This window comes from Tympanuchus pallidicinctus, unplaced genomic scaffold (genome assembly GCF_026119805.1).
Source record: "Tympanuchus pallidicinctus isolate F22 unplaced genomic scaffold, pur_lepc_1.0 scaffold15, whole genome shotgun sequence".
In the NCBI taxonomy this organism is placed as follows: Eukaryota; Metazoa; Chordata; class Aves; order Galliformes; family Phasianidae; genus Tympanuchus; species Tympanuchus pallidicinctus.
In genome coordinates, this window is record NW_026294669.1 from 17,110,299 (window position 1) to 17,122,593 (window position 12,295).

The following is a 12,295-nucleotide window of genomic DNA, read 5'->3' on the forward strand; positions in this document are numbered from 1 at the left end:
ACTGTAGAGTTGTCCAAATCTCATTGGCTTTTATCGCATTTTTACATGACTTCTAAAAACTCAACATTATTGTTTCTAATCTTGGACCACTTGTTTACATGTAAGAGAAGAATTCTTTAGATATTCAACTATTCTTCTTTTCTGAGACTGGTGTTGGCAACGACACTGTACACTTCTCAGTTAATTAGGGTAGGATTTTTGAAGGGTATTTCTATCTGAAGTTCTTCCAAGAACCTCTGACAAGCCTTTGTTTACAAAATAAACAGTTCACTGGGCGCTTCATTTCTTACTACAGATTTGTGCACCATGAGCAGGAAGAGGCAGCATCAGCTGGTCAAAGAACAGAGATTTAACTCAGAAAATGCGAAGGTTACACAGTCAGGGCATCTGCTATGAAAGGCCCACTAGGCCTGTAGGCATACATCTGATGGACAAGGCCCAGCAGTTAGCAGTCACTAACCTGCAAGGCAGTGGCACAGCTAAATTCACACAGGGCTGCACACAGGCTGAAGGCCTCATTAGCAATCTAAATTCTGAACCAGGTCTGAACTCAGTATTGCTCCGGTAAGGGAGCAATAGTGATGTCCCTCACTCTCGAGTTTAAAATATCAAGCATATCCAACTTAAAGGGCAAGTTAATCTATAACCAGTGCTCACAGCATGCCATCCTCTGCCAAAGGCAGGATCAGCACGGCAGGCTGGATTTTACCCACAAAGGTGAAGATTTTAAGAGAGTTTTGAGATTTCAACATGCCGACCCTGCTGTCCCCACAAGGAGGACAAGCCACACAACAGCAGTGACCACAACTTGACAATCAAAACATCTAAAAAAAAGTAATTAGATGAAGTAACATTAGAAGTATTAGCCATTACCTTTTGTCTTCATATTACACAACTGTAAACATAAAGCAGAACTTATTTTCATATTTCTTTTAGAAGACTTCCTAACTTCAGCTCCTGATTACACCCTATGCAAGTAAATAAGCCCATAAAATGGTTATGATCTCCTCTGCTCACTCTAGACTTTTACAGGCCTGCATTTCATTTTTAGCTATCTATCAAAATACAAATAACCACTGCCAACATGATTACAGCAGTCTTACAAGGTTAAATCAGTAACAGAATCATGACCAAGTTTCTCAAATAAGAAGTGCCTTACTACAGTAAAGATACAAGACAAAAATGTGGGGTTTTTTGTTTGCCTTCTTTTTAATGTAACCTCATGTCTTATAGAAATGCTTTAAACAAGGAGAAGGAGAATGTATTTTGTCTCAAATGAAATTTCAAGCTTTACTACTAAACATGTTAATCACTAACATCCAAATCTATATACAAACAACAGAAGCTTGAAAACAAATAGTTTTTTTCTTGTCCTAATGCTTCTATTAACTCATACAGAATAAGGTTATGGTGTTATAAACTAAACTGGGGCCACAATTACAGTCATACTTTATTTTTCTCAAAGCTGAGATCTAAAAATACACCTGATTATCTTTTGGAGCTCACAGATGTTGTACTAGTGTGACATTTCTCATCTCCTCTGCAGAAGGGGCACAGCTCCTATGGACATGCCACGGATCTTGCCATGAAATTGCTCAAGTTACCAAATATTTGGTGTTTTTTTGTTTTGGTTTGTTTTTTGTTTGTTTGTTCGCTTTTAAACTCCATCATTCATCAATACTTGTACAAAATACTGGTTGGTCGGCATTGCATAGGATGAAATTACAGCATTTACATCCTATGTCACTATTTCCAAACATTCTGAATTCTAAATAAAAACTTATTCCGGATTAAATTGCCAGCAAGCAGATTTAAAAAGCAAACAAGAACAACAACAAAGCGCCTTGCAAACCCACTGGCTAGCAGGCTTTATGTATGGGAACTACTGAACCCAGAAAAATTTTTCTGTGAGTACACGCAGGGATGGAAAAAAGAAAAGAACAATGACAAGAAAACCATTCTTAAGCAGTATCTTAAAGACCACCATCAGAAAAAAAGAAAAAAAGCACAACAATTTATTTGTCTGAATATTTCTAAAAGTATTGAGATGAAGTCATTTAATAATGTAAAGGTTTCATTCAGCTTTCACAGTTCATGGCACTTCTATCCTCTCCCTTTATTCATGTGAAACTTATAGATGAAGAGGCATTACAGCAGTGTATTTTGGGAGGAAGACTGGAAAGTTTGCAAGTGTTTGGGCAGCGAAAATATGAGAACAGTCAAAAAAAGATGCTTAGAATCAAGACAGATTCCAGCAGTTCAGACAATGATGTCAGATCCTTATTACTTTTCCAAAATACACTGCTTCAGATTCTCTCCATCTCCCTTGCCATTAACAGTCAGCTCTGAAAGACTGCTTTTATAACACTGATTTTCCACCTTGCTATTCTATGGAAGTGAACAAGCATTACCTTGTGTGCTGAGCCTATTCTCACTATACCAAAGGGGAGGCAAGCAGGGGAGATATGATTGTTCTCCTTCAGTGTAGAGCAAAAAACCAAAAGTTATTTTAATTACAAAATCCTCTGACTACTGTACATATCATATGGAAGAAAATATTCTTTCTACTCTCCCCCGAAAAAGGAAAAAAACCCCACCAAAAACAAATAAACAAAAAAGACAACAACTTAAGGAGTTGCAGGAATACAGATACACCTCCCAGGTAAAAAATGCTTTCAACACTGTTGTCACAAGACCTTGTAATCAGATAGCTCAGCAGATTAGCTTCTACTTGCATTATAGGATCCAACTGTTCTGCCCTCCAGTTTGGTAGCAAACAGGGGACTAGGTTCTACAAAGGTCAAGAGCAATGCAATGATACTTAAACATTTGACAACATTACAAATAATAAGAACTCAACTTATAGTATTTTTCCCTACTGTACTTCTAATTATCTCATTACCTACACATTGAAAATATCTGCACATTAATAACTTGCAAGCAAGCATTCATCACCCTTTTGGAACAAGCTCTCTGATGCTATATGAGCCAAAGCAGGTAACAGCCCACAAGACCAAAGTACAACACCCATGTACAGCTCAACCAGATTCCACAGCAGATCATTACTTGCCATGCTTGGAGAGGTCTAGGGAAAGGACATCATCAAACTGGTGAGAACCCGATATCAGTATTTAACTACACAGCCTTATGGAACAGCTGAAAGAGATACTGAAGCCTTCCAGTAGATAAAAGCATAAAAATTAGCTGCTATACAACCACATACAGAGCTTTAGTCTTTGGAAGATGATCTATCTAAAGGTCTGAAATGAAAGCAGCTAAAATACCCAAGAGGAGAATTAATGCCCAAGAAATCAAAGCAAATTAAAATAAGATTTCTAAAACCAACAGAGAAATTCTTTTTAGGAATACAAATGTGAAAAGGGACTTGATTCTGAAGACAAACACATTTTGTTATTTTGCAATGGAGTGATCTTTAGAATTAAGACATCACTTCATAGTGACAACAGGGGAGATGCAGGGCAAAGAACAAAACGCATGATCATCGGTATTTGAGAGAAAGTCAAACTCACACACAGAAATTATTGACATTATTTGGCGAGCTGGAAAGGTTCACTTAGATATATTTAAAACGTATACATATTTAGATACATAAATTTACACAAAATCAAATTACGTTTTCTAAACCAAGTGGTTATACTTACAGAACAGAGATAAATAATAACATTCAAATAAATGTGCAGGAAAAATTGTTAAGGTGCAGCTAAGAAAGTACACTTTGGAAGCTATTTCTCCAATTTAAATCTTTGATGAATTAATGCTCCCAACAACAAAACTGATGCTTTCTTGCAGGAAAAAGCTCATGCCTACCCAAAGATATTTATGTGTTCTATTTTCTTTAACCAAAAATAGCAATCCTGACAGCTCTAGTCTTGCAGAACAGTTGACATATACAGAAGCTCCCCAGGGAGACATTTCACTCATAGGTTAGGGATGCATCTTTTACCCACACTCATCTTTTTGATCCTTTACAATCACTGAAAGATGCACAAAAATGGGAGTGCCCTTTCTGAACTTTGTGATCTCCAAGCAAATGAAAAACAAATCCAGGAACTCTTAGTTTGGTAAAGATTCCTATGGGATTGCACTCATAATGCAGAAAAAATATGTTTCCTTAACTATGAAAAAAAAGCACATTTCTACACTTAACCATCACCATGCAGATTTTAAGTTAGAATGCCCCTACTTGAACTCAAAGTAGTAAAAGTTTACTTTCATACAAAGAGTTGCACTTTTAATTATGAAACCATATTTAGGAGAGTATTCAAGTGAAATCTCACATTTTTAATTGCCTGTTAAAAGTCAAAGCAGCGTTGCTTTTTTCCCTGCTGAGCTCCCCATTGACACATGCTGCACAGTTTCCTTTTCATTGTGCTAATGCTGGGCATAGCCACAGAACTCTACAGGAGTCTAGGAGAAAACAGCTTCTTGTCATCCTCGAATGCTTTGACGTCAACTCACTGAGTTGCAGAGCAGAGTAAAGCAGCAGCAAATGCTCCTGCAATGAGCAGCTCTTTCTCAAGCAGCCTGCAGCCATGTGAGCATGAAGCCAAAGCAGCAGGTCAGCTGCTGGGGAGCTAGGGAGAACTAGGTGAGAAGGAAGAAAAGACCTGTTTTAACTTGCAAGCAGCCATGAAAAAGAACACTCTGCATTCCTCGCTCTCTTAATGGAGTGGATACAACTCACACTGGCTTGTAAATTTCAAGAAAAAATAAAAATAAAAATAAAAATCAGAACTATTTATCTGAGCAGGCGCTAACTAAGAGCTGCTTGGATAATTTCGGATCTGCCACTCTCCAGCATGCACAAGGCTACAACAGCAGCAGTTGGAAACGACAGCGGCCACGCTGTAACTTGCCGTAACACTGAGAAAACTTCCACACTACAGTCAAAAAACAGAAGCAGTGCTGGGCTTCCTGAAGGGAGGCCTATTTAGATGTTAGTAGATTAAAGGAGAAATCATTTGTTTCTAAGTCTGAAACATTCCTGGTGATTCAATTTACCTGTCAGATGACGGGATGACTATAAAGGTCTCCTCTGGGATCTAAGCCTTTGGATCCTTACAATGGGCCCTTTTCTTCCTCCACCCAACACAGATGCTACTACTCAAAATAAACAGTGATCTTCAGGTCTACATGAACACTGCAGTCTCTTATAAAGTTAACAAAAGCATCCAGTAACAACAGAAAAGAAGAACTTCACATAAGATAACATTGAAACAAACCCATATTCTGGTCCAAAACACCTTTTTTCTCACATGCCTTTGAATTAATAACTAGCTCTCCTTTTTGGAAGGTAGCATCATGCTGGACAAAGCTTAGAAATAGTTGCTGATTTCTCTTTTGTATACTACCCTCCCACACAGATTTTCACTCTAGCATCCTCATTCCTTAGCCCCCTAACGTTTCCTTGATCTCATTCCCACAGCAACATACTCCAACAGGGAATGTAACTGCTACATACTCAGCTATGACTTCAGACTCAATGTTTGAATATCCAAACCAGCCACTAAATACAACATTCAATTCAAAGCACCACTGTGTCATGCAGATATTCGATGTTGCCTTGGCTAAGGCAGACACATTAAAATGAACAACAAAATCACCCTGAGAAGTGTTCCATATACATTCCAAATTCAGATGACAAACACTGTTCCCTGGAACAGGAACATTCAAGTGGCTCCTGATTGGGATCCATCCACAAAGTGGTTAACTCCTTGCTTTAAACACTCAGCAAATGCTATGGGCACAAGTTCTCAAAGTTCTTTCCATTTTGTTATTTTTCTAATTAGTTCTTCTTCATCGGGTCATGGGAACAAGAAAAAATGAGCTATTTATCTTGAATTCTTGAGCTAAGAGATACAGTACTTTTAAGATCGGATGGCCCACTGCACGCAGGCCAACGTACATTCTGATTCTAGAGACTGCTATCGAAAGCACAAAGGTATTGTGTTTATCCACAAGTATCTATACATGATAAAGTAGTAAGCACATCATTAGCGACAGCCAATTAATTGGAAGTAAAAATGCAGTTCCAGGCCTAACCCACATTTCACCAACTGGCAAACTTGCATTCTCCACTTTCCCCTCCAACCTGCTGCTATGGTGTGGCAGCTGACCACCTGCCCTGCCGTCAGCACTGCCCTTTCACACCACAGAGGATCTGCATTCGTACTGCAACTAATCTGTGGCCAGGCTGGGAACTGGCTCAGCTGACAAGTTGAAAGAGAGGGAGAGAGCTCAAACCAGCTCTTTAAGCTTGATGCCAGACATTTTTCAACACTGAACCACAGCTGATGTCTCTGGAGATCTGTAATCTGATTGAAATTATTTGATAAAAAGAACTCAACGGTTGTATTGAGGCAAAGACACACAACAGATAAGTTAAATTTCTTGTTCTTTCTGTAAATACCCACATCTATTTCTCAAAGGCAGCTCTAACCAACTGAAAAGATTTTTGTCTTGCTCCTCTTATTAACTTCAGTATGTCCACCAGGCCAAGCTGCCAGGGAATGGAGCATAACAACACCAGAGGAGGTTCTGAAGCACCCAGGCACTGCCCCATTCTGCACTGACCTCTCTGCCTTCAGCCCTGGAGAGAAGCTGTAGCCCCCAGCTGTGTGCTCATGAGATATAGAAATAAAGATAGAAAGTTTTTTATTGCTTTGCTAAGGCAGAACAGAAGCTGCTTTCTGAAAGTAAACATACGTATGATTAAAGGGAACAAATTAAATCATAAAATTATCATAAACCGATTAGAACTGAATTAAAAGGCATACCTCAATGTCATTCTGATATTTGAAAGAAAATGAATCTTTAGTTTACTGAAGTTCAAATTTGCTCCAGTAGTTTAACAGCACATTTACTGGCAATACATTACAGTAAAAGTCTCTGTCAAGTAGTGAAATCCCCTTGTTAACATAAAAATTTATTTACACCAGAGGTTCAGCACTGCTCTTGTAATAGTAGGAAAACTGTGGTCAAGATGCTGGATACCACCCACCGTCAATTTTTTTTTTTATTACTTTTAAGTATTAAGACACACATTTTCCTATCATCCCGTAGCACAGTGACAACACAAAGCCAATTCAGCTCTGAACAGGAGCTCTCTGTGTCACTGGCCTGGCAGGAGTGCGCTGCCAGGAGTGCTCCTCAGACGCAAGGCAAGATGGATGAACTATAAAACTATTAAAAGTATGTCTGGCTCATCCCAGCAGAATAAGAAAATTCCATACAGAAGAGCCACAACATAACATGGAAGACAAAATTATACAGAAATTGCAAGGCTAACTAAATAGCAACACATGAAAACTCACAACACAGCATGGCCACATCTACGCCCCCCTGGCAGTATGCATCAGTCCTACCAAGCTGTGCAGTTACCACAGATTACACCTCCCAGCTTCAAAGAACACATTTGCTGGTAACAGATTCCAGTTGTGTTTTACCAACATTCCCCACCTGGTCAGGCAGGATAGGAGGAGTCACAACGCCACACCACAGCATTCAGTAATGTGTTTGAACAATATTGCCATTTCAAAAACACAATGTTCCCTCTAATCTCACCCAGCAAACAGGACTACAGCACTGCTGACTGCTCTAACGCAAGTCTGTGGACCCTCGTCAGTAACTGGGAGGGAGCTGCTGGTACACACAGATTTTTTTTCCCCAAATCCAGCATTTGGATGAGCAAAGGAGACTATCTTCAGGAAGTAATTAAGACTGGCAAGGTTGAAATCTTGTTGTAACAAGTAAGGAATGATAAGTCGATTTTCCAAGCACTAAATTATGTGGGAACAGCTGATAAAAAGCCTGAAAATATACCTGCAGGGCTAATGAAAACAAGCATTGCTGTTAGCTACAAAACTGAGACACGAACGCTGGCAGGTGCCTTAAGCCACATGAAGGGAACACACGAGCCCTCCTGACTCGGGGAGCCCGAGCAGCAACACAGCACAGCCGGCAGCACTAGGGCAGGCCGCAGGTCTGTGGGATCTGCTGGTGTGGCCTTCACTTGTTTTTGTGTTCCAGCCCCAAGGAGAACAGAGGACCTTGAAGGCACAGTGGTTTAGTGCCTTCCTAACCCGTTATCATGCTCCATCCCCGCACATTCAGTTCTTTCAACTGAACCCATGTACAGACTTAGAAATGCAGTAATTATCTGTACTTAACTATACCTTCTACACTGCCTGGAGCTGTCAGCTCCACTTCTGTGTGGCCATGCATTAACGTGGGACTGACACAAGGACCAAGCTGAAGAAGCACCCTATTAGTTCTCCACGTTCGTTCGCTCCACCATCCATCATTCACACTGATTTGATCACTGCTTCAAGTACCACCACCAGCTCTGAGAGCTTATAGCGCAACCAGTTAGCCAACTAACACAAAAGCTCCCAGAAAGCCTCGGCTAAAACACAAACGCCCTAAAGCCAGCCACAGGGCGCATGCTAACCCCGCCACGGGGTGAGGGCCCTCCGTCGCACACCCGAGCCCTCCTGCCGCCCCGTCCCCACCTCGCTACACGGAGATACAAAGCATCTCTTGAGAGTTGCATCTTCCGGCGGGCTGTAAGCGACTGATCGCCCGCCGGGTAGGGCTGGCGCCAGCAACCAAGCACGCCGGCCCCCGCTTCTCCCCGTACACACGCTGCGTGTTTACCTCTCAGACTCCCACCGAAGCGCTACGCCGTGCTCCGTTCTCCCACACCACCGCGGCTTCTGCACGGACAGCGGCGGTTACAGAAGGTCCCGAGGAGCCGCTCCCCGCACCGCAATGCCGCCCGGCAGGTACTCCGCGGATGACGGGCGCGCCCTGGGCGAGGCGTGAGGGCTCGCGACGCCCTCGTCCCCTCTGCCCGCAGCCCGTTCCCGGCTCAGACGGCGTCCGAGTGCCGTCGAGGAACGGAGAACCGCGCGCCATGCCCCCCTTCCCGCCCCTCCCGCAGCCGTTTAACGGTCACCGCTCCATCTGCCGGCTCCACAGGGCGCCGCCGCCCGAGCGCGTGGAAGGAGCCCGCGCCGTTGGGACCCGCACCGCGCGCCCTACGCGCTCCGCTCATGCCCCCCGTCCCCCCCCCCCCCCCGCTCCGAGCGATGCGCCGCGCTTACCCGGAGGACGGCAGGACGGCCGTCTGCGGAGAACAGCCAGCCATGCTTGCGGGACCCGCCTCACCTGCGCGGGGTGGGCTGCGGAAAGCGGCCCCGTCCCGCCTCACCCCCGAGCGCGGGCATCCGGCTGCCTGTGCCGGGGCGGCCGCTCGCCAAACCACACCTCGAGCGGAGAAACGGGGAATGAAAACGAAAAAAAAACCAAACCACGCGCACACACACACACACAAAAAAACAACTTGGCGGCGAGAAACTTGAAACGCGGAACCCCCGCCCGCGCAGACACAGTCTCGCTGTTCCCGTCCCGACTCCTCCCTCCGCGGCCCGCCTCCACCCACCGGCTCCAGCCCGACGCCCGCCCGGTGCTGGACGAGCTCTCTCGGCCGCGGCCGTCAGGGCCCGCGGGGGCAGGGCCGCTCCTCTCGGCTGGAATTTTCCTCTCCCCGAGCAAACCGTCCCGGCCGCCGCCTCGGGCTCAGCCCTTCCCCATTCCTGCCAGCAGGGCGCGGGGCGAAGCGCCTCCAGGTGCGGACAGCCCGCGGCAGCCTGGCTGCGAGTACCGCCAGCTGTGCCGGTGTCACACCGGGTGAGCAGGAGGTGCCGGCACAGAAAACACGCAGCTCTTCTGCCCGGTAATATTTCGGCTACTGCTAAGCACAAGTAGAAAAACAGCTAGTAACAAAGTGTTTATATATTTATTTTTCTCCCTGGGGGAAGAATTAGAGTACTGCATTGAGGTATATCTGCCCTTTTTCACAGTAGTTCAAGGATTAAATATGTTGGGGAAAACTACTTTAGTAGCCCCTTGTATGTGAATACTGTGCATGATCTGTGCATTGTTTAGTATGATAGCCATCCCTGTCTACTCTGCCCTGCCGAGGCCATCTGGAGTACTCTGTAGTGGGAGTACTCTTGTAGTGGGCTCCTTAGTTCAAGAAAAATGGGGAACTGCTGCAGAGTCCAACAGCAGGCTACGAAGATGATAAGAAGCCTGGGGCATCTTCTGTATGAGGAAAGGCTGAGAGATCTGGGACCATTCAACCTGGAGAAGACTGAGAGGGGATCTTATCAACATTTACAAGTATCTCATTGGAGGGAGTCAAGTGGATGGAGCCAGGCTCTTTTCAGTGATGTGCAGCAACAGAACAAGGGACAAGTTCCATAAAACAAGCAAAAAATAGTCACTTTACTGTGCCTATTACCGAGCACTGGAACAGGCTGCTCAGACCTGTTGTGAAGTCTCCTTCACTAGACATGCTCAAAACCTGCCCAGACACTTTTCTGCCCAACCTACTGTAGCGAACCTGCTTTAGTGGGGCAGTTGAACTCAATGATCTCTGGAGGTCCTTCCCAACACCTGTGATTGCATGATTCTACAATTCTATGATGGTAACAAAGTCTGTCTTCTTCATCTACGCCATTCTCACTTGCTCTGTGCTTCATCAATAAAGATTTTATTTTGCTATTGCTTTCTGTTTCTTCAATGAGATTAAATAACCCCGAAGCTTTGACAAACTCGAGAGGTTGATCACAGCCTGAATAACCACATGCCATTATCAGGCACACCCTATGAGCCTGCCTCAGTTTCAAAACCCAAAAAAAAGCACCGATGAGTCAAGGTGGATTTTCCATAGCTTTCAGAGTTCAACAAACTTACCAGAAGAATCTAAAGAACAATCTCAGTGAAGAGCTTACATACACCTCTGATCCTTTTTGTCTTTTGATCGTCCACCCTCTTTTCTCAAATTGTTCAGCCACATTCTAGATTAGGATGAAGGCTGAAAAGTAATCCCTCTGGATATTGACAGTTCCTGCAGTAAGGGTGGGTAACTTTTTATTATTCAGAGCATAGCCTTAAAGCATTAAGTTAGTTTATGATTCTAATCAGGTACTTTTGGGGCAAAACGTTTAAGTGATCCCTTCTCCCAGATGCTCAAACTTCCACATTGCAAAGGTATGAGATAACTCAACACTATTGTGCTGCTATTTGAACTGAAGACCATTATATCTGATTATACATTAGTTAAAATAATTATGTAAGTTGGTGTAATGCTGTTATCTCTTCTAGTACACTTTACTGGACCATCAACTGATAAGAAACTGCTTTACCATTCTCTTTAACATTTCATTTGAAAACAACTATATACTATACAGCCTATTTCTATGGGTAAGTACTAATCCAGAATAAAGATTGCAATTAATTGAATAGCTCACATGGGCTAATAATGGAAACAAAACTAGGGAGAAAAGAGACTGTCAATATAAGAGAAATAAAGTAAAAATAGAAAACATTGCTACCAACTGAGATTTTCAGTGAAGAGTGGGGATTTATCTAAAAAAGCAGTTCTGTCAGTAATGCTAATCTCATTTCAGGGGAGAGGTTATGCTTATCTTCTTACACTAGCACTTCTCTTGTTCAAACCTCAGTTGTCAACTAAGCAAGCCTGAAATGCTGATTACTAGGAACACCACAGGCACTAAACTCAAGCGCACACAAGCTGTTCTGCAGTAACAGCTTTCTGGTGACTAGATTTAAAACAGTCGCTTTTCTGAGACACTGAAGGTAACATTTGTCCCAGGGATTTTCAAAACCAAAATCTGGACTGATGTGACATTTTTTTTGTTTGTTTGTTTTAACAATAGAGAATCAGTTCTGTGTTTGTACTTCTAAAGAAGCTGATGAACAAACTCTATTTCTATTTTTCTAATATTTTTATATTAGAAAAAAATTTCATTTATTATTATTAGAAAATAGTTTATTATTATTTAGTTTATTATTATTAGAAAAAAATATTAGTTTTTATAATATTCAGAAGTTTGTCCTGAACTCAAAAAAAAAACAGTGCTCACACAAAGCAAATGTAACTCTCATACACAATAAACAGAAGACTGCAACAAAGGATACCAAATAAGTGGGTTATTAATGCACTATATGTCTCCCCAGTTGAACATTTTAAATGAAAAAAATAATATCTGAAGAAAAGTTCAGCGGCTTTTTCAACCTAATCTGAGAACAGAACATTGTGGAGGTTAACAGTGTGGCAGGTTATTAACTGCACAGTTGCAATAATGTCATCCTTTGTCTATGGATTGAGGTAGAACAGTCACTTAACTGGAAGCATTAACCCACGTGGCAAGCTGCCAGTCACTGTGCTCAATGCACGTACTTG

At 42.8% G+C, this 12,295-nt stretch overlaps 1 protein-coding gene across 4 annotated transcripts in view; it reads right to left on the reverse strand.

Annotated features, from left to right (window-relative positions):
• Positions 1 to 9,580, reverse strand: part of COBLL1 (cordon-bleu WH2 repeat protein like 1) — a 75,647-nt gene extending 66,067 nt beyond the window's left edge. For 2 of the 4 annotated variants that reach the window (XM_052674479.1, XM_052674478.1), the window contains exon 1: positions 9,126 to 9,435. In XM_052674479.1, the coding sequence (XP_052530439.1) occupies positions 9,126 to 9,169 (44 nt within the window). In that variant the 5' untranslated portion in view covers positions 9,170 to 9,435. Of the gene's footprint in view, positions 1 to 8,676; positions 8,780 to 9,125; positions 9,436 to 9,463 lie in introns of those variants that run through there. The other 2 variants (XM_052674481.1, XM_052674480.1) reach the window with 2 other exon arrangements.
• Positions 9,581 to 12,295: the final 2,715 nt, after the last annotated feature.